This window comes from Merops nubicus, unplaced genomic scaffold (genome assembly GCF_000691845.1).
Source record: "Merops nubicus isolate BGI_N331 unplaced genomic scaffold, ASM69184v1 scaffold4565, whole genome shotgun sequence".
Classification (NCBI taxonomy): domain Eukaryota; kingdom Metazoa; phylum Chordata; class Aves; order Coraciiformes; family Meropidae; genus Merops; species Merops nubicus.
The window spans coordinates 118258-140501 of record NW_008610108.1 but is presented as its reverse complement, the minus strand read 5'-3'; the positions used below and the strand labels follow the sequence as shown (position 1 = coordinate 140501).

At 40.9% G+C, this 22244-nt stretch overlaps 1 protein-coding gene across 1 annotated transcript in view; it reads left to right on the top strand.

The window, feature by feature from the left end:
- The first annotated feature begins 1232 nt into the window (after nt 1-1232).
- Nucleotides 1233-22244, top strand: part of MPPED2 (metallophosphoesterase domain containing 2) — a 96912-nt gene continuing 75900 nt past the window's right edge. The window contains exon 1 of the mRNA XM_008940775.1: nt 1233-1478. Within this exon, the coding sequence (XP_008939023.1) occupies nt 1351-1478 (128 nt within the window). The 5' untranslated portion in view covers nt 1233-1350. The remainder of the gene's footprint in view (nt 1479-22244) is intronic.

Sequence of the window (22244 nt, the reverse complement as noted above, 5' to 3'; positions counted from 1 at the left end):
TAAGAGAAGCCCAGGAATACCATGCTGGAAAAATATTGCTTAGTTTGATGCTTAGGGCCCAAGTCATTCTCTGCTCTTTCCTCTCTCTTTGTCTTCCCAGTAAGCACCGATTTGCTTTTGTAAATGACATACTAGATAGGACAAATCCACTCGTGTGTGGCTGATCAACAGATGCAGAGTGCCACGATGTCATCCGAGTCCTTGCAGCCAGGATGGCCTGTCCCAGCTGAGGATCGGCCTCATAAACAGGGCTTTTAAAGAGTTGTTCATCTTGAAAGTAGTCTTCGAACATCAGCTGATCAATTCTCACAAAGTCCCTCTGAAAGGGAGGCAGCTGAGTTATCCTCAGCCTATTGATTGAAGAAATTGAAGCTCGGGTTCTGTGCAGGGAAGTCACAGAGTTCAGGTTTGGGAAGTATCTGGCTGTTTGGCTTAGGCTCGGATTATAAAATGTTTCTGGTCTTAATGCAAAATACATTTAAGAGCACTTTGAAGAAGGTAAAGAGGGATGCATGGAGAGAGAAGAGTATTGCTTTCGTTTTGTGCAGAAACGTTTATGCATAAAATTGCAGGTAAATCTGTCAGATAAGTCCCTGCTGCCTGTATCCAAAGCAGTTTCGTTGCTAATGCACTATAATATTTACATTCTGTTAAGGTCTAGATACTAGCCTTTCTCCGGACAGATAGATACTTGGATTCAGAAGTATTTTAGTGTACATTTTGCTATGTAATTATAAAGTTTGCTACTTTGCATCAGCCTTCTCCTAAGTCTCTTGGATGTAACTGATTTTGTAAAGCTAAAACAGGGCCTTGAAAACAAGTGTGTGTCTGTGGAAAGCCCGTTGTCCTTCAGGAGACTGGGTCCACTTGTTAGTTTTCATGGTTGCAGTTAGCATAAGATACTATTTAAAACAAAGAATAGTAAATGTGGAGTATTTAACTGGACCTTTCAACGCAGATTTTTTTTTTCCCCTCCCAAAGATAAAGCCTTACATTAAGCATTTATCCCTTGGTTAAATTCATCCATTTAATGATGATGGAGTTAAGTGATGAGGTAATTAAAAAAAAAAAAAAGGTGAATAGTAATGCTTAGAGGGTTGGGTGATGGGTACGTCAAAAAATACAGGGAAAAGAACCTTTGAATGGAAATCAAGACAGGATGGAGTAATGTGCCTGTGTATGTTTACATCTCCTTTGAGTTATAGCAGCGTGTGCTGTCTTTCTGTCCTGGCAGAGGTCCGTGGAGTTGATGAGGAGCTGCTGGGAGTTGGGAGCCGCCTGGAACACGATGCCCAGTCCCGCTCCTGCCCTTGGGAAGTTGTGAGCCGCTCATGTCCATAAGGAGGAAGGATGGCTCATGGAATTCCGTCACAAGGCAAAGTTACCATAACGGTGGATGAGTACAGCTCCAACCCCACGCAGGCCTTCACGCACTACAACATCAACCAGAGCCGGTTCCAGCCCCCGCATGTGCACATGTGAGTATCGCCCGGCACCGCCGCTGCGCCGGCCCGGGGGGCAAGTGCCGTTCCTGGGGGGCTGGAGCAAGGCTGCTCCCTCTACTCCCGGCGGTCGCTGCCGTCCCGGACTCGCCCTAGTCTGGCCAGTAGGGTCCCTTGCCGAAACTTGGCGCTTCGCTGGTCTCACGTTAACTCGCCTGAGGGACCCATTGCTTTAAAACTTAAGCTCCCTTCCCCCAGCCCTTGCACTCAGCTGCGAAATAGGCCTAATTGGGACTAATTGTCCCCCCTGATCACTGAAGCCTTTGTTGGGAGTGGAACGTGTGCCGCATGCTGCATTCCACTCGCAACCCGCGGCACAAAGGAGTCGGGGGCTGCCCGAGAGTTCCTCCCAAGAACTACAAATACCGCCTTAAAACGAGGGCCCTGGCCCCAGCTTCAGCCAGCAAAAGCATGGGAAGTGGGGAGCTGGAGGCTTCTTACCTCACCTTGTTGTTCCTGGGTATTGTGTGACCCGCAGGATCCTTCTGCTGCCGGTACCTCGGCACAATGGTTTGTGTTGAGAGCTAAGTACCAGTTTTAACTCTGAATTTCCTTCCCATTGTTTAGGTAGGGTTGATCTTTATCGGTTATTTCTGTGGTTCTTTTTCTTTTAAGGGTTACCAGACTGAAAAGCACATGGAACTAAAACAAAGAGGACATCTCTTGACCTCCTGCGTGCCATTGTTAGTCAGGATCTTGAATGATGTCACACTATTGAATTTGATAAGGATTTTGCATAATAAGGAGGGGAAAGTTGTATGGAACTTCATTGCATTTTTGTTATGTAGAAGCCTGCCGGAAGAGTCACAATGTAGGAGTTCAGCACCTTCTAATAGGATTTCTTGTGGTTACAATCTTCCTAAAGGCAACTGTAGGAAGGATGCTGAAGTGTGTTTGCCCTGCATATGCCTTTTCAAGGTGGAAAGAGTTCTCGTTCATTACGTTTGGTTTATTACTACAACGATGATGTAACTCTTAGAAATATTTGTTTCTTGATTCACTTCTCAGACCTTTTGTCAGCAAATTTCTGTTGCCCGTTTTGCTCTCCAGACTTCACTCTGACCAACGTTTAAGTACAAGTTCTATATAGAGAATTAATTCAGAACAAACAAAAGAAATGTAGAGAACTGTTTTAAAGAACCCCTTCTTAATGACTTTGATTTCAGTGGGACCTGATTTAAGGACCAACAATGTGTGTTGTTCAGCGCTGAAAAAATTGCTTGTGCTTTATTTCAAAAACTCACATTTATACAGCCACTTCTCTAATAATCTACCTGTTAAACAATATTGGCTTGACAGATGTCTTAAAAGATATTTTACTTGTTTGGACAAATTGTGTAATTGAAATAAATACTGAAATTACAAAGTACAATATAGTGACAGTATTTTAAGTACTCAGCTGAAATACTGCAGCTTTCTTAAAATCAGTAATTTTGTTTCAAGGAAGGGTGTGGCATACTAACAGATCAAAATTTAGAAAAAAATGGAAGGGAGCTATTCACAGGTTTACAGTGGAAGCAAGAAAACTATGTTGCAGTGCAGGAGGTGAGTGCAGGTGTAGCTCTGGATTGCAAATGATGGGTGTTAGAAAACCTGTTGAGGAAAAAGTGGCAGGATCCTACTAGGTGTTTGGAGTTGTGGGTAGAGGAAAGCAAGGAAGTGAAGGTCTGCTGGATGTGGTGTTGTGTGGTGGTGAGAGCTGTAGAGTTCCTTCTGGGGAGGGGAGCCTAGAGCATGTGGTACCTTCAGAGGGAGTCCTTATCTTTCTTCCTGATGTTTTGTAGTGGAAGCGTTGTGCATATTTCTGACAGGATGTCATCAAGCAAGAAGCATGAACAGAATATCGGTAAAAACAGTGCTAACAAAGAAACCATGATCTGTTAACCCTGTTGTGTCTTGGCGAGTGCCACGTAGCTGCAGCTGCCAGGATTCTTGGATTTGATTTGGTTTTACAGTCTGCTTTTCTTTTTTGCTCTCTTCAAGTAACGCATACTTTTTCTTTCTAAGAGGGAGTTTGAGGAGGTTTTATTCTTCTCTAGTGAAAAAAAAAAATTAAAAAATCGTAGGATGATGAGACCTGAGTAAAGCAACGCGAGGACTGGGTGTTGTGACGTGTGTGAATAGCAGAGCAAGGTATTGTTACAGGGCCCTCCTGCATACAATAAACCAGGAGCTGGGTGCAGCCCAAGGACAATATTCTTTCCTGAAGGAAATAATATTTTTTAAAAAGTAATTTCTTTGTGGATATGCCTCTTCATGTGCAGAGGAGGGAACTGCATTCTTGGCATGTACTGAGCCGTTTCTGGGTCTAGTGTCCTTTGGGCCTGACTCTCATCTCACACAGATGGAGAATCTGTGGAATATCAGCAGTGTGAACCTGGTGGTTAGGGCACTGCTGGCAGTACTCTGCCTGTTCCGTGGGACCTCTGTCCTGCACTTTATATCCTGCTTTCATTTTGTGCCTTTCCCATGACAGTGTCATGTAGTTCGATCTGCAGGCACACAGTTCTCTTTTATCATCCTTATATATAGTTTTACCTGAGCACTCGGAAGTGAATCAGTTTGTCCAGTCTTTTTATTTTATTTTTCTACTAATTAATGTTTGAATAGATTTTCTTAAGACCATTTTTACTATACAATTATTTTGGATAATGCGTTATCATATTAAATATTTTGTCATCTTGAAGCAATGCTTCCACCCACAGGTTTCAATTATTTTCTGAAGATATAAAATGTTAGTATTTGAATGCTTTTTCCATGTCATGTTTACTTTCAGTTAGTTTTAATCAAGTGCATCATCTTAGTTCCTTGCTTTAAAGGGCAGCTGCAAAATAATAACATTTATAATGTGCCTGCCTTTGCTTCATAATGATAATTATTCTTCTGAAGGACTTCATACTTCTCCATTTTTTGTCAGAAATTGTGACTTGAAAGAGGCAAATGCTTTTTGCATTGTGGTGCTCCCAAGTATTATTGTAAGTGTGTGGTTTTTGTTTTTGTGGGTGTTTTTTTTTTGTTTGTTTGTTTGTTTTGTTTTTCTTTAAAAAAAAAAAAAAAAGCTTGTAAGCCTCTTGAGACCCTTGATGTTCCATATGAGGTCAGTGGTGCCAGCAATACCAGTGGGCAGCAGTAGGATGCCGACTGGGGACAGGATGAGGACACTCAGGAGGAGCTGGCAGGGCTGCTTCTAAGCTGCAGAAGACTTCATCCTGTGAAACCACAGTCTCAGAGTAGAGAGGATAGAGAAAATTTCTACTGTCGTAAGCAAACAGTAGGAAAAAAAAAAGAAAAAATTACTAAAATTAGAAGGTAATTGAATTCATGAGGTATATTCATAATTTGCTTAGAGCGTTCTCTTTTTTTTTGTAAGACTTCTTTTTCCCATTCTTTTAGTTCTGCAGCTTTACCTCAGCCACCCCAGTGGGCTTATAAACCATTTTAATTTTACAGGAATTATCAAGGCTCAGTTTTGTAGAACCTTCCTGTGTCACCTGGTTTTGGTGGTATTTTTTTTTTCTTTTTTTGTTTGTGTGTGTGTGTGTTTTTTTTTGTTTTTTTTTTGTTTTTTTTTTTAAAACGGAAAGGAGCTGGGAAGAAAATGAGACAAATCCAAATGGAAAATTATTTACTTAGGTTTTAACCAGAAGGAAAAATCTTCCTGCCTGGGTACAACACAGAACAAAAAAAGGGGAGAGTGAATTAAACTTTGCATGTCTGTGGTGGAAAGTGCCCGTTTTGATAGGCCCAGCTGCAGAGGGTGAGGGAGTGTTGTGGAGATAAACTGGCTGTAGTCTGAGCTGCTCTGGGCTGAGCCTTTTATAGGAGTTCATTAGCTTTCCTTCAGGCTCACCGGAAGGGCTTGGTGGCATCTTTTTAGAATATTTGGAGTACATGTTAAAACTCTGCTACAGTTCCAATTCAGCAGTAGGGGAGTAAGAAAGAGAGAGGTTTCTGTGCCAGAGCAAAAGTCTTCTAAAGGAGTTCATGCATACCTGGAGACACATTGAACAATCTGTAACTATATAATTTTACTGCCTCTTCTGTACTGGAGTAATTCCCCATGTGAATATTCCTATTTTAAAACAAAGAGTATAATAAACAGCATTTTATATTAGTAGAACTATGTATGTGTCGCTGAATAAAGTATTGAAATGTGTGTGTATATAGGACAATGATAGTAATATAAAGATATAGCTGTATAATCACAGCAGAGAAAAAACCTTTCAACTGTGATGAAGCCTCAAACTGTTAAAGATCTTTTTAGATAAACTACTAACATTGAGAAATAGGTTCTTGCATATTTGTGTTTCTTGGAGAGACCATCCTGCATTCAACGGATTTTATAAACTCCTGATATTAGTGGGAAATTATGCATTTGATTTGTAATATTCTCAACTTTTGTTTCATATAAGGTGTGTGATATTCAGTGGGAAGGGGTAAGAGATGACATTAGTAGTCTGTGGGTTCATTTGGCATTTACAGAATAGTGGGGTTCATGTAATAGTGTTGGTTGACAGACTGGAGAGGTTCAGTCTCATGCTGGTTAGCTGTACCTCGTGTGACTGGGCAGGCTGTTGCAGTCCATGCTGATGTGATAGGGGATCATCATTTTGGTGGATATTGTTGCTATGTCCATTAATAACACTTTTTACAAAAGCACACGTGGCTCATGACCACCTAAGTTCCTTTTCATTACTTATTTTCTTAAGTATATTCAAAGGAAGGCCACTCCCTGAAACATCCAGTTAGTTAAGCGATGATCATGAGAACAGGGAGTACATGGAAGGAGTGCAGTTAAAATCTGAGCCTTGCTTTTGGACACGGGGGTTTTTACTGGGGTGGTAGCTCGCAGTCAGCCAGCTTACCTTTGTGCAGTTGTAGCCTGCTTGGGTCCTTCGGTGGGGTGGGTGGCTGCAGCAGCTCACAGCCTGGTGGGTTAAGGAAAGCAGGCCTGGTTTTCTGAAGCCAAGAGCAGCAGCCCTTCAGCAGCTGCCCAGAAGCAGCTGAGCTCTCCCTGCCTGGGGATTCCAGCAGAAAGGCAATGGGAGGACAGCAGCTGTAGGTGAAGGTCCCTACAGCTGTCCCCAAATTGAGAAGAGGGCCATTAACTGATTGCATTTTCTGATTCTCCTGCTATAGAGCAGTGGGAGATGAGTTGCAAAGATGCTCATTTTAAGTGTCATGAAGAAAGCTTTTACTGGAGCATGTGCATACACCTGTGAGTTTAAATAAGAAAGGATTTCTACTGACTTTCATGGTTTTAAGTTATTGATTTTGCAAAATCTGAGCATAAAATCAGTTTCTAAACAGATTTTGCATGGAAAATGAGAATAAAATTTTTCTCAATAAGACAGATTTATATTTAAAATTTTCAAATGCTTGAGTGGAGCATGCTGAAAGTGAAATGTTCATGCAGTGGTGATACACGGCCCAGGGGCTGCAGTTCTGTAATTAAAACTCAGATTTAGGCCCCTTGTCTTGTGTTTATGCAGCATAGTCATGATAGAATAAACTCTTGAAAAATTTAAGTTTCTGAGCTCTCCTTTTGTCATTGTAAAAAGGAACAGTATTAACCTGCCTTTCAGAAAACCTTTTGACATCCCTGGAAGGCTGATGCTGTGTTAGTGCCAATATAATTACTGTTATTTTTATAAATGTAGGACAGGTTTAAGGTTGTTTTTTTTTTTTTTTGCTCACCATTGCCCTATTAGGTTGCCCTGTCCTAAGATGGAAGCCAGGGCTGGTATAAATTGATGCTACAACCCTTTACCTGGAATGCTGGCGGGAGTAGGCTGCCAGAGCAGTCTCCATACCTATCAAAATCAATCAGTCAGTCCCTCAGTGCAATTACCACGGGTTGTCTGAGGGCAAGGAGCTGTGCCTCTGGGTTAGTGGCAGGGCTGGAGGGGGGGTGGTTCTTGATGCAGAGACTTCGGTGCTGAACCTGCTGCTCCCCAGTTGCTCATTCGTGCCCGGTGGCACACAATTTGCCACCTCCCCAGTAGTGCTGGCAGAGCCTTTTGTGAGGCTGCTGGACAGCTCTTGCCACTGAGGTGGTCTGGTGAAAAATTCCCACTCAGTGGTTCGTTTGTTTGTTTTTCCCAATTGGCTACTTTCAGTGATCTCTTCCTCGGTGTAGCTTCACCAGTAGTGGGTTGTGGGGCTGGCCAGGTGGGAGGACAGTGAGCTTATGGGCCAGGCACCAGGCAGGGATCAGAGGAGATGGACATCTCTTCACCTTGCTTCTCCACTGTCGAAAACGTGCTGTTAAAGCAGTGCCTTGTAGGGTCCGTCTGGCTGCTGTGGGAAGCTCTGAGAGGGAGAAACAAAGATAATGGTTTGGTTCTTATGCACATGTATGTTCATGTTCTTTTATACTGTATTAATCATGTAGAGAAGCCTCCAGGTAACAAGTACTTCAGTTGTAAAGGCTTTTTGAGTAACTAACTGAGCACTGCTAATGGAAATTTTCAGTATGTGATCTGAGTCTCTGTTCTAGTGTTACTGTGCAGTGGTCAGTCATACCGAGTGACAGCTGACTTAATGTTCATGTCCATGGACAATATGCAGTGTGTTCCTATCTGTGTGATGGGATCTGACCAGGAATGCTTTCTGCAGCAGTGGTCCCTACCACGGTACCTTCTCCTGGAGGGAGACTGCTCACCAAGGCCATACTTGCTATGTTAGACAGAAAACACAAATCTCTATTACCATCAGGATGTTGTACTCTTACTAAAAGCTTGTAATTTTATTTTTTTTCTTTTAAATATCAGGGCAGTAGGGATATTGTTGTGGAAGCATCAGATTCTTGCTTTTGTTTAATGCTTGAAGGGTGAGAGTGCTGTCTATCCTGTGAAACAGCTTCTGGAGCATGGAGCACTTCCCAAACAGGGAGTTTAATACTTTACAAAATTTGCAGGCCCCACACTGGGAATCTCATCGTAGAGATTTTGGCTCATGGTTTTCTCCTAGTAGCAGAACAAGGCTGGTCCTCCCTGCCAGCAGTGATGAGAGAGTGTGTTTGTTCCCTGTGATCGATGGTGTTCCAAACCCAGGGAAAGTGCTGCACTTAACTAGCACACATCTTGTTATTTTATTTTACAAATCCTTGTTTGAATATCTTGTTGGACAAATCAGCAAAAGGAAAGCCCTGTAAACAATCTGGATTTAGAGGTCTTTGTTAAATTACCGTATGCAGCTTACTCACGTTTCATGCAGGACTATTTTGGAAGTGATGGAGTGTTGGTGACAAACATCAGTTTTGTGCTGAATGTTACACGGTAACTTTTCCAATCTTAAGCTACCAGAGGTGGCTTAATTTCTGAGTCAGTTGCCTAGCATGGGCATCTATGGAAAAAACTTAGGAATGGAGGGCCAGAATGCCTCCTGGCCAAAGGAGCACCTGACAAGTTTTGTTTGGAAATCATAAAATGTCACAGCGTAATGTGAGAAAACAGGGTGTACAGACATACAGTGAGGCAGGGAGGTTTCTTTAAAGCATGCATCTTTTGTAACAAGCTGTGAAGTTACTTCTTTGAAGATGCAGTGAAGTTTGGTGGAGAGGTTGGTTGCTTGCATTGCCCCAAGTGATAAGTGTTAGCAGAGAGAGTGGAGTGCCAGTGTTGGGCAGGAAGTCCTCTCAGTCTAGCATGGTATAGTCATTCACCTCTTAATTCACACCAGGTTTTTCCAAGTCCATAGAAAGGATTCCAGCAAGTTGCAAGTTTTGGTCCTTGAAGCAGTGGCTTCTTGTTTCCAGTGGTTTGAATTGTACTTGGCTTATGCAGATGTAGTTTTATGGACTTCATTGTGATTGTTTCTGCTTGCAGAGGGCTTGGCTTGATGGTGGCTTTCTGGTCTTTTCTGTAATGCAGAGCAGTGCAAAATAGAGGAAGGAGGTAAGCATGTCTACATATATACCTGCGCATATTTCATACAAGATTACTTGGAAGATACAAAGAGCTTGTTGTTCAGTGGGCTTTGGAAATTCAGTTGTTGCCCATTTTCAGTTTTTGATGAGGGCCGTTATGATTGCAGTTTTTAGGTCTTATATTACAGAAGGCAAGTTTTGTGGTAGTGTGTGTGGTGGTTTTTTTTGTTAGGAGAAAGCTGTGGCCAAAATGTGTGCATTTAAAACACTGATATCAAGCCAATTCTAAATGTGACTAGACTTCATTGTATTATTTTTAGCTTGATGTCTCTTTCAAACAAAAAGACAGCGTGTGACAGTCTGTACCCAGTAACATGCACAGTAGCTGTTCATGAATCTGGAGCAGTACCAGGTGCTTAGACCAGAAAACTCACAAGTCTGGATTTCAAACAATAAACTTTTAGATATGTGCAGTTGCAGTCATTTTATTTACCTCCTGAAGAGCTGACCATAAAGCTTGGTCTTAACCTCCACAAACCCGGAGATTTCTCTCGGCATGTCAGCTGTATGTATGCTGCAGAATCTGCTGCATAAAGCTTGACTGAAACAAAGTGCTGGTGGATGAGCACTGGTGTTGCATGCTGCTGCTGAATCTTTCAGGGTGGAGGTAGAGAGGGTGGCTGAAGAGCACGTCAACCCTTAATCTCCAGCTAGAGTTGTGCTCTTCATAACTCTGATGGATCAAGCCCATGTTAGTTCATTCTCTGGTCTGGTAGATCAGAATGCTGTCAATAAAGTTCACCTCTGTACCCTCCTCTGACAGGGAAATGCTTGCCCCTGTTTTTATACACTGTATTTTACAATGAGTGTATTTTCTGAATTTAAATCATTATGTTGAGGGGAGAGATGAATGAGTAAATCCCAACTGTCTCCTGTTTTTACAAAAAGATCTAAATGATTGTGCTGTGTGGTGTCTTGTAAGGTCTGTGTTTGTCACAGGTTGTGGATTTCATATTCTCAGACCCTTGCAGGCTGCTTGACATCAGGGCTACAGAGATTCCACTGTATGTTGACAAGAAAAAAAACAGTACTGGGGGTTTCCTCACAGCAGAGACCCCACTTACTGTCCTGGGCATTAACTTATATCCAGCACATTAGACTTAAAAGCACACAGCCATTAAGTGTAGCCCTCCCTTCCCAGGAGGGCAGCAGATGGAGGGAGAATGGGGGAGGGAAGGAGAAAGGAGCATGATGAAGGGACTTTATCTGATGTATTTGTAAGCCAGGAGACTTGCTATTTACCACGTTTACAATTTCTCTGGTATAAAGAATTGAGTGTAGTGACTGGGAGCATCAGGGTCAGCACATTACTCCTCAGTGTTTAGCTATTGTATCAGTTTATGAGAAGGAAAAGGTGCTAGTCCAGTATATCTTCCCTCACGCTCCTCTGCTATAGAGAGCACAAAGGGAAAAAAAAAAAAGTCATTACTTTTTAATTACTCTAGGCTTCTTTGTTTTTTAAAGCACATTCATTTTTGGCGAGCAGTGAGAATTACCAAAGGGTTGTTTTCTTTCCTGTGAGTGGTGGAGTAGTAGTTTTGGGAAAAATAATTGTTCAGAATTAAAATTTCATGTGTTCCAGCATATTTAATAAATAGGAGCCCTTTCCTGTACTTGTTAAATGCAGTGATTAGTGACACTCTTAACGTGACCAGTGGGACAGGACCAGTCACTTCAAGATGCCAGATGAAGTGGCTTTCTCCATTTTAAGCTATGATTCTTTCAGGGATTTCTTTTCTCTGGTTGTTAACAGTGTACATATAAGATTATGATAATTAACAGATATTAAAGAAAAGGGAAATTTCTTCAGTATGGTTTATTTGGTAAATTTCAAGTCAGCCAGGCATTCATTGTTCTTCCTGATCAAAAGGAGTGAATAAATTTAAAACTAAATAAATCCATTATTGTATATTAAAAAATTACATAAACCTCATGTGTAATCTTTGAAATTACTTGGAATTTTAAAAAATAAATAGTTTTCATTTTTATTATGTCTCTGTTTTCATTAGTTTGATTTCCCATCATCTTTTGTTTGTTACACAGTGATGTTTGCAGCTTTGAAGTGAAGGTGTGTTTACAAGAAGAACAAATGTTGTTCTGGTATTGTTATCATTCTACACCCTGAAAGTTTCCACTTTGGCCACCCTCTTTAGGTTACTGAGGGAGAGTTACGACTGGTGGCAACTTCTTAGATCTTTTGGAGGATATTGTAATTGTTTGCACAAAGTTCTTCAGACAGTTTTTCTGCCAGAACTGTTGTCAGCGTAATGTGGCTGCGCAGATCAAATACTGCAATAGGAGTTTCAGGCACCCTCCAAGAAATAAAATTATCATGATAATTGTCTAGGGATGGTAAATGATTTTTTTTTTTTTTTTTTTTTAGTCCACTGACCTTTGGTGGTGTTCTGCTTGGCTACTTTGCATTGCTGCTTTGTGAGAGTTCTGCTGTGTTAATGGAAGGATCACACATACTCTTCCTCTCAGAACCCGATACATCATCTTGGCAACACAATGAATACCTTTAACTCTTGGAGTTTTCACCATTTGTTGTTAGTTATCTATTACCATAAATTCTATGCCTTCAAGAAAACAGGTTGTTTTTTAAAATATATGTAAGTACAGTAGGGCCTTAATTTTTCTCTGAGCCAGAGGAGAAAGGAAATCCCTGGCACTGAATTGAAGCATTGTAAATGATGTATGTTTAGGGGGATTGGGTTTTGTTTTGGGTATCATTAACACAGAGCATATTTTCCTGAAAATAATCCTTGTATTCAGTGTAGATTGTCAAGAGGAATTTTAAGTTGAAAATTAACTTTGAATCACCTGGCTGCCTTGATATTCTGTTCACACCATCATTTAATACTGTGATACGCAAGAGTCACTACTTTCAGTCAGTAGTTCTGTTAGAAAGTTTTCAAGGCATCATTCTACAGAAAGAGAATGACCTTTTATGAATCATTTTGTTCAGCGCAGAGTTTAAAGTTGTAAACTGAAATACATAGCGTCAGGAAGTTGTTAGAAGACTTTTTTAAATTAATCAGTTCAAATTAAATGGGGGTCTATAGAAGATTTGGTAGAAGGAGTGTCAATTTTATGGATATCTATTTATAAAGAGGCAATGCAGTTTCTTCAGGGTCCAGACACTTGTCCAATAAAATGCAAGAGGAATGTACTAGAGGTAATTATGTACAGAGTAGATGGAAGACGAGAAATAGATAAATGATCTCAAACACCCAGAAGTAACCAGAGATAAGATGTTGGCCTAAAATATAGTTCTTAGCACACCTTACACCTGCAGCTGTATTTCATTTGTTAGGATTTTACTGTCTGCATATGTGTTTAAAGGCAGTCTTGCTCTAGCATGAAGCATAGCAGTGATATATGGCACAACATCGCGGCAGCAGTGGCGTTGGAGTCTGTCTGTCAGGTTTGTATGTGTTTTATTATTTTCCTAACAAAAGCTTTTTTAGATTTTGAGCTTCCAGACTTAAGCCTTGTAGATGTTCACGAGGGAATGTGGCAATGCTGGCCAAGAGGTTGTATGTTCACACACTGAGGCAAGGTCATTTGAACCTTTCAGTGCTGTGCCCAGAACATAATAGCAGCTTTAAAGGGACACTTCTGAAAAAAAAAATATTCTTTACAGTTTTCCTTTGTTGGGCTTAGTGTGCTTGAGAGCAGTGTCAGACAGTGCACTGGGAACAAATTCACTTTCTTCACATGTGCACACAGAACTATTGTAGTTACTGTTAGAGCTGCCCTCATAAGTTCCCCACAAATGACTGTCATCTCTTACCTGTGGGGACTTCGCGTGGAACCAGGAGGGTACATTAGTCTCTACCTCCATTCAAACTAGAGTTTCTTCAGAGAAGGTTGCCGTGGTGGTCTTTGTTACGTGAACGCCTTTATAGGAACTAAAGCAGAGTCCTTCATGTTTTTTTTTTTTTTTTTCAAGGCACCAAACAGCTGTCAGGGGTTAGCGTTTCTGTTTGTTTAGGGTCAGATTAAACAATGAGTTTTAAATGAAAAATTGGTTATTCTCCTATCTATCCTGAGTTATCTAAACAATATACTGTGCATTCATAAGACATGAACAGTGGTGACAAGTATGTCCAAAGAATTTATGGATTTTTTTTTTCCCCTTTCTTGTTTCCAAGCAGAAAAAGGTGGAGAACTAAGAATTTAAATGTTCATTTGCTGATGGTATAACTTAACTGTATTAGGTATCCGTTACCTGGGTGGCTGCTGGAGCTGCCATCCCCAGCGTTCAGGTTTTAGTACTCTCCTAAAGGCTGTTACTCTGCAGAAGGAGCAGTTGAATGGAGCATGAAAAATTTTCCTGAACTGCCTTAGTTTGCGCTTCAGTACATTACTCTGAATGAAAATCGGGTTCAGTTTATGTGAATACTTTGAACTGAAACAGTGATAGTCAAGAACCATGCTATATGTGTGACTCTTACCTGCAAGAAATATCTGGGAGACAGTAAAACCTAGACTGTTCTTACTTCATCTGTTACCCAGCATGGGTCTGAATTCTGGCTCAGAGTGAGCAATGACACTCGGCAGCAGCAGTGATCCGAGCACTTGGGTACCAGAGCTACAGTACGCAGCATTTAAGTAAATGTTTTTAAATGTTTATCAAAGTTCTGCAGTCATTTTTGGTCCAGTAGTGTAGAAAGGTTGTGCTACTGTACATGGGACTATGGATGCAACTGACCTGTGTTCTTTGAGGTCTGCTCTCCCTGAACATCACGTGTTTTACCCATTGCCATTTTTTGGTAGTCACCTCCTTGTTGTAGGAGGTGGCGTGGCTACTGCCTTAGTTGCAGTTTGAGATTTCAGTGATGTTGGTTCAGTGGTTCTTGCAGATCTCAGAACTGGAAGGGGTTTTGAAAACAGTTTGATATAGTATTAAAGCAATGATTAGATAGGACATAGCAAAAAATGTTTTCTGTTTGTCTTATGGATGCTGCTGCCTGTATTTTTGAAATAAAGTCCAATGATCCATTACACAGATACACTTCTTTTTTTTTCTGAGGAGCTTTATGGCTGCGTTTTGGACATGTCTTCTGCAACGTGTGGTACAACTGCCAGTGACCTGGCAGCTTAATCAAGTTAGGAGTTCAACCGTACAAAGAAAATATGTATTCGTTAACCCCCATGTATCTTTTGGTAATTAGGAAAGGTGGTATGGGTAATTACAAAAAAGACTGGAAGGTAAATGGAGACATTTTAGCAGATACTTCCCCCCACTGTGAGAATCTGATTTTGCGATGGCGTGGGGGGACACCAGTCCACATGTGCAATTTAAATAGGTCTAGATTCTGCATTATAAATATGTACCGGATGCAGGGGAGAAAACCATCACATTCTCTCAGGATGCTGCTAGGGCCAAGCAGAATCTCATTAGGGACAACTTCAAAGATCAGTTCTTCATGTCCATAAAAACAAGTGTAAATTATCTTCTGTGAGCCTGCTGTTAGCAGTTGCACTGTTACATTATGCATGATTCTAGACTGCACCACGGTATGAACAAGCTGCACTATGTTTCATTACTGTGTTTCATTTTTATGCTAAGCCTGGCAACTTTGCTATTTATTGGTGTTGTTTTGGCTACTATACTATTGGACTAAAAATTCCCTGTTATATTAGCTGTTAGTAGTGACACAACATCTGAAAAGGACTTTTAAGGTTCTACAGCACTTATGTTTTTACAGGAATAGCATATAGGAAACTCACCGTGCTGCCAGCTTTGCTTGCTTTCCCATTCTTTGGCTTCCTTCATGGAGTAAGAAGGTGGCAGCTCCGACTCTTGGAGTGAATCTTGAAGGAGCTTTCTGCAATGCTGCTTTGCAGCACTTGACTTAAATGTTTAAGAAAATAGTAAGAGGGAACTTCCAATAACTGGTGCTTTCACTGGTCTGCATGCACCATCATATACATTTAAAAGGCCACTTTGTAATTGCTGGGGAAATGTTTCGAAATGGTGAAGCGCAGCCTCTGTGCGTGGAAGTTCTGTCACAAGTTTTAGTGGGCTCAAGATTTTTGGGTTTGTCTTCATTAGCCTTGCAGAGATAGTAAGGTGCTGTGGAATATTTTCCTAAACGGAGCTCTGTTGCTGAGAAGGGCAAAATATATTATATATTTTTTTTTTCCTTGTGATATTTCTGCCTTTTTCTTTATATGGCTTAATCACTGATGAAGCCAAGGTAGGAGAGCATTCGCTTGTACACCTAGTCAGGGCTCAGCACTGCCTTCAGATGTGATGTTAAACTCCTGAACAGGTCAGCAAACTAATTTGCACTGTGGTTTCACAAAGCCCTGCAACCCGGGGCTGCTTTAAGCTGCTCCGGCTAACATCCCTTGTAACATCCACTGTGGTTTGAGAACTGGTTCAAGCCACTGCTTGGTAAATTGATAATGGCAAAGTGTGCGTGAAGCCTGGTTTTTTTGAGGGTTGTGGTACTGCCAGCTTCAGTGGCACAACTGGGGAGCCTGCTGGAGCAGGAACCAGCCACAGCAAGACGGGGCTGGGAGCTGGCACTGCTGCTGAGAGGCAAGGTTAGCAAACTGTATCTGTACCTGCACCGATTAGTGTTGGCCTCGGGTTTACCTGTGCCTGACTTTGCAGTTCGTTTGCAGAAGTGCTTCACGAGACAGCAACGAAACACTTGCTTTATGTGCCTTATGGTGTCAGATGGTTTGGAGTTCACTGTGTATGTGAATTACAAAGCTAAAATGAACCCACGTAAGACTTTTGTGTGATTTCCAAACAACATGCAAAGAATTTCCCACTAATGTTCAAAGCTACGAGTATGATCCGAGGTAATTGTTGTATTCTGAAGGGCCTGGGTGCACCTGAGGAGATTGGTGGGAATTTGACTTTCTGCAGGGCCAGAGTAGTGCTCTAGAGCGTGGGGAGTGCTGAGCTGTCAGTGTGCAGCTGGTGCTGCCACAGAAAGGGACAGGGCAAGGGTTCAGGAGAAGGACCCTGCTTTGAACTCTAGGATAGCATCTCTGGACTGTCCGTGGTACTTGCAAGTCTTTGCCATGTGGAGCCTTGGATAGGATGTTCTTCTCTCCTTGAAAACCCTTAATGCACATTTAGAACTCCCGCCTGTGGCTCCTCTGGAAGAAAGGGCAGTTAGTCTGGACAAAGGCTAGATGTATTTTAGTGAAGTTTGCTAGTACAGTTCTAATGTTAATCATGTTAACAGATCCACCTAATGAGGACACAGATTATGCTGGTAAAAAAGCTTATACTCTTTGGCAGCAAGCAGCCTGATGGAGAAAAACTATGAAAGCACAAGTCTTGCTCCTTCCTTGGTTTAGTTTTTTTTGTTTTGTTTCATATATCAGATCTTTTACTGTTACAAAAACATTTCAGAAATAATTTTCTCTAACTGACATCACTTTCTAGTGCAGAGTTGTCTGAATTTTAATGAAATTAAAACCCATCAAGCTCTTTACTCTGGAAAACTCCCAGCCACTTCAGCTATCCTTTAAAATACAATGATCTAAAAAGCTTCCTTTAATTTTTTTTTTCTCACCAGGTGTAACAGGAGAGTTTGAACATTTTTTTTTTTTTCCTGTGATTAAAAAATGATGCAATATATTTGTTTCTACGTGTGTGTGTGTTCATACATCTACACACAGTTGGTGCTTACCTGTTGCTCAGTGCAAATGTGTACATGCAGCAGTAGTTTTGCCATGCTCTGGAAGCTTGCTGCCTTTTGGTGCTCTCTTGACTTGGATTTTAAAGCCTGTAAAACCCAACGTAGTTTATCTCACTAAGGAGTGATCAGTTTCCTTAGAAGTTCAAGACTCTAGTTGGGAGAAAGTCTTCATTTAACATCATTGTTTAGGTCTGGCTCTTTGTCTGGCCATGGCAGAGAGTGTTCGGAACAGGATAAGATAAGAAGTGGCAGCGATAGCCATGCTGCAGGGTTACTGCAAGGGCATGAAACAGTGTCTGGCCGTTGGACTTCAGGGGTCTGATTCTTGGTTGTAATGGGTGATTGAAATGTTCTTCTCATGGAGTTGGCAGTTAATATGGCATTCATGTCAGCGCATCCCTCGGGGAAAAAATGAAGTGGTTGTAGGAAGACTAAAAATAAAAAAGCAAAGTCTGTAAAACTGAGCAGAGCATCACACTGATTTTCATACGCAGCCAGGTCACTTGCTGCTTTTAAAGCTTAAATAAATACATAAGACCATAGATGAATACAGTGTTGTTCAAGGAGGGTATAAAGAAATGGAGTAAGAGAAAGCATGCATGGTTAGGACTGAGATGCTGGGAAAGAAATGTGAAGGAGGCTGTGAAATACAGCTACTTGGCACAATAAAGAAACTCCAGTCAAGGGTCTTGTTATCTCAATATATTAAAGTTAATTGCTTTTCTTATATTTTTTTTTATCTTTCTTCATTCATTTTGTTTATTTGCTTTTAATTTGTCTATTTAGGAATCCTGTTTCCTGTCCAAGCCTAATACTGTCTCTAACAAAAGGTGTTATCTAGAAGTTGAACATAGGATGCAAGATCAAACTGTGTTTGGAAATAGAGAAAACTCTCATTAGAGCAAGGTGATTCTTATTTATTTTCTTAATAGGAAAAAATCCCACATTTAACATCTAGGAAAATGGCAAATAGTGGCCTTTACCAGATCTGTGAGTGGGGTGGCTGGTAAAGGCTGTCGTCTTGCTAGGCTCTCTAACACAAGCTGTTACCTCCCATGAGTCAGCTTGCTGGGACACTCCTGAAAGAGAGTCACAGACTCAGAACCATGAGGGAAAATACAGGGCCCAACAGGTCTTCACAGTTAATGCTTTGCTCTTTTGCTTAGTGGTGTGATAAATCACAGCATAGTCGATGTGGTGAAGGGCACTTCCTGCACTTCAAAACGTGCCAGTGACTGTGTTTTGTGTTACCCTCAGCGTGCAGCTCTGACATCCCCTTAGACTGGTGGCAGGCCATACTTATGTCCCAGGGCTGAATTCCCCTTGCACCATACTGCAGTTGTCCCTCCACATACAAGCATGTTCCCATCATGCATGGACTGGAGTTGCATTTTTGCCATCGGGCTGGGAGCTGAAAAGTAAGTGGCACGTGCCAGGAGTCAGAGGCCTCGTGAACCTCCTGTGAGGTTCCGTTCCCCTCGGATAGCTGCCTCCTCTGTATTGAGAGCAGCTGGGCATAGCCCTGAGAACTGGGGGAGCTCTTGGGGCGGATGGTCCCTACACCTGGCAGGTCACCTCATGCTGAGAAATACTTCAATGGCAAGTCTGCCATTCAGGCTGTTCTCTGGACATGGTTATTTAGCAAAGGTCAAGGGCAGAGTGACTTTTTGGAACGTGTTGTGGGGGTGGGAGTGCACGGAGGGAGAATGGTCTTATAAGGAAGGGTATCGTGACACAGTGAATGTCACTGATCTGTATGGAAGTGATTGTTAGCCACTTGAATTAGCTGTTTTACAAAAAAATACACCCCCATGCTAGTTAAACTAAAGTTGCATGTGCTGTTGTCTTGACACACTGTAAAGGCTATGCAGGTATCAAATCACAGTAATGGAGAGGTATTTCTTTAGTGAGAAGTGGTCTTTGGGGAGGTTGTGATGTTTCAGACAAGAAAATGTCATTTGTGTGGGCGAGATGAGCATAGCTCTTTGGAACCGCGGGGTGTTCCCTTCATCAGTTAAAGGTGATCATTATTTAAAAAAAAAAAAAATCTAATGTGTTGCTTGACAAGGAGAGAAATAGATGTGATCCTTGTTACTGTAGGTAATACCAGTGGAAAAAAGCAAGTGCATGAGATGATTTATGCAAAAGTGCTGCTGGAAAGCCTCTGAGCATGTTACCTTTTGGTTTCTACAGCAGCCTGCAGACAAAGCCATTCTTGAGGAAAAGTTTAGAGCAGTTGATTTTCCAGAAGGCAGATTGACCTGTGCCTCAATTCTAGAAAGAGGCAGTTTTGCCCTTTAGGGCTATGGTTAGTCTCAGGTCTTCAGAGTCTGCAGAAGATGGAGCTCAAGGTTTTATAGGCCAAAGTAAACCAGTAGAGTAGAACTAGATGGAATAATCAATTGCAGATGAGATTTCTGGAACAGACTGAAGTATCTTGCCAGTTGTGCCCTTAAGGGCAGTATTTGTTATGAAACAGTTTGCAAGTCTGTTCTCGGTTTCCAGAAAGTTTGGAGGGAGGAAGGAGGAGAAAGGTTGCAGGAAATTAGTCACCTTAAAGAACTAAGAATCTTAACTGCTAATTTTGTTTAATATAGATCGCTGTTAAAGCATTGATGTGAAGAAAACAATTTTGCTTAGCTCATGTTCCTGTACCTTTATGGTCACCATGAACTTTGATGTCATTGACTTCAGCAGTGACAGGAGCCCTTGGTGCTGTCCAACTGGCAACTGCAGTGGCAATGCCAGAATGCAGAAATGTAAAGAAAACTACAAAACAACTGGATCCAGATGTCAAGGAAGAAATGGTTAACACAGCTGTTCCCACGTTTTAACAGTTGTGGGTTGCTGTTTTTTTTGTCTTGTTGAGCAACTTACTGAATTAGCCTGTTTCCTTACTTAGAAAATACCCTAATAGTTGTAAGCCTGCCAGAGGCGCTAGGAAGTTTAGTTAATATCTTTTACAGAATGTTTAGTAATGATTTTTTGCTTACAGCTCATAGAGACTATTTAAAAAATGTATTTATTTTATTTATTTGCAATTGCCCATGGCCTTGCAGAGCCGTTACAGAACTTGGTTGTAACCTGTCCCTGGAAGGTATCCTTTCCTGCTCCATAATGACAGGAAGAAGAACTGACATTTCATTTGCATGCTGAGAAAAATTACTGTGGCTGGGTAGGCGGGTGCAATTTTACATATATTCTTAGTCAAACCTAAAATGGTTTGGGTTGCTTAAAAAAACCCTAAAGAACCCACCCAAGTTAGTATAGTTGATAAGTGCATCCTGATATGCCATATATTTATGTATTTTGGTTTTGTCAGTTTTGCTGTGAATTTCCAAGTAGCTGGAGCTTTCCTTAAGTTTTTGTACTCAGAATACATATTAAAACCATTTCCATTTTTTTTTTTTTTTTTCTTTTAAGTACCAGGAGGAATATGAAGATAAAAAATAAGTCTAAGTGTGTATCTGTATAGGGAAACTGATCCAAGATAGTTCTACAGGAAAGGCTGTTCTGCAGCTGGTACTCTAAAATTCCTCTTAGTGTGGACACTTGTTCAGGAAAAGTGCTCAAGGTAAATCAGAAAACAGAACTATGCCAAATAAATAGACTCCCTCGAGTCTCATACAGGAAAAACTATGGTACTTTTAATTTACACAGCCTGTCTTACTTCAGCGTAAACTCCTCAAATTCTCAAGTTTCAAGAAACCAGAAGATAAACAGAAACAATGCAAAAGATTCTTTTGCATGAAAAAGGTTGTAGGGTTGTTCCGTTGTTTTTTTGGTGGTGGATTTTTTTTTTTTCTTTGTTTTTTTTTAACTTGGAGTTTGGGGGAGCTGAGGTATGATTTATTTTTCTTTAGCTTATTAATGCCAAGTGTGCTGGAATTTATCACTCTGCATGGGCCTTATGTACCACTGGCTACATGAGCTTAAATGTTGCATTACTCAGTTTGTGCCTTACCAGCACCCACCATAATAGGATGAATATCACCCGTCTTGGTTGTTCCCACCTAAATGTGAAATGACAATTTCTATTTGTTTTGCTGTGGATAGGATGTCTCATAATTTTTACACGTCTAAAGCACTGGTTGAAGTAATGAAATTCTCCTTTTGTTTTGAAGTGCAATCAGTGAGATTGCATTTGCATCGCCTGTCACTGAGTCACGTCAGTGAAATTACGTTGCCCACATTTCATTTTGTGGTGTAAAATGTTACATGGTGCATCTTGTTTCTCTCTCCTTCCTGGAGCTTTTCATGGTGATAGTCTTCCTTCAAATTTCAAAGCTAGAAATTATTTGCTTTTTTGTTTGGGGCATAGAAATTGCTTTCTGCAGTATATTTCTGTGTCTGCCACATGAACCAAATTTTGGTAGTGCAGAATGTATGGATTTGGAAAGCAGCTGATTTTCAGAGCTTTCAGGGTCTTGTGTTCTGTTGCATATTAGGTGATTACTAAGTAGGTTTGTACAATTAGCAACAACCTCTGAGTCATGTGCTAATACCTTATTACTATTCACATATAGAAAATTTATATCGAAGGTTTTCAGCGATTTTGGCTTTGGAATTGACTTGTAGGTAGTATTGAAATTATTCTGTTGTTCTTCCATCTTTTCCCTTGCCTTTGTTACTGGCATGAAAGTGAAAGTAAACACATTTTTAAATTGAGTTTTCTAAAAGTATCCCTGAGGTAGATTTTTATCTTCACTATAATTCATTTTTGGATTTGATTTTTGGGGATACATCCTTGGAAATAAATTGTTTAATACAGTAAGGATAATTGCTAACTGCAGAAGTCGGTAACAATTCTGATAAATATGAATGTCCCAAGTACTCCTACTGAGGACTTCTAAGTCTTTAATTTTTGTCATAGAAGTATAAGCAAAACAAAAATGTTCTTAGATAACCTGTAACACTGTGGTTGCCCTCAAGCCCTCTGCCTATTAGCTACATTATTGATAAAAACTCTGGATCATTTATGCAGCAGTGCTTCTTGTAATATTGTCTAAACATGAAGTGTCTCAAATAAATGACATAAACAAGTTATACTGATGGTGCAACAAAAGTATTCAGCACTGGTTTTTATCTGTAAGTTTTTTTTTTTTATTTTCCATAAGAATGCATTTGGTGCTGAGT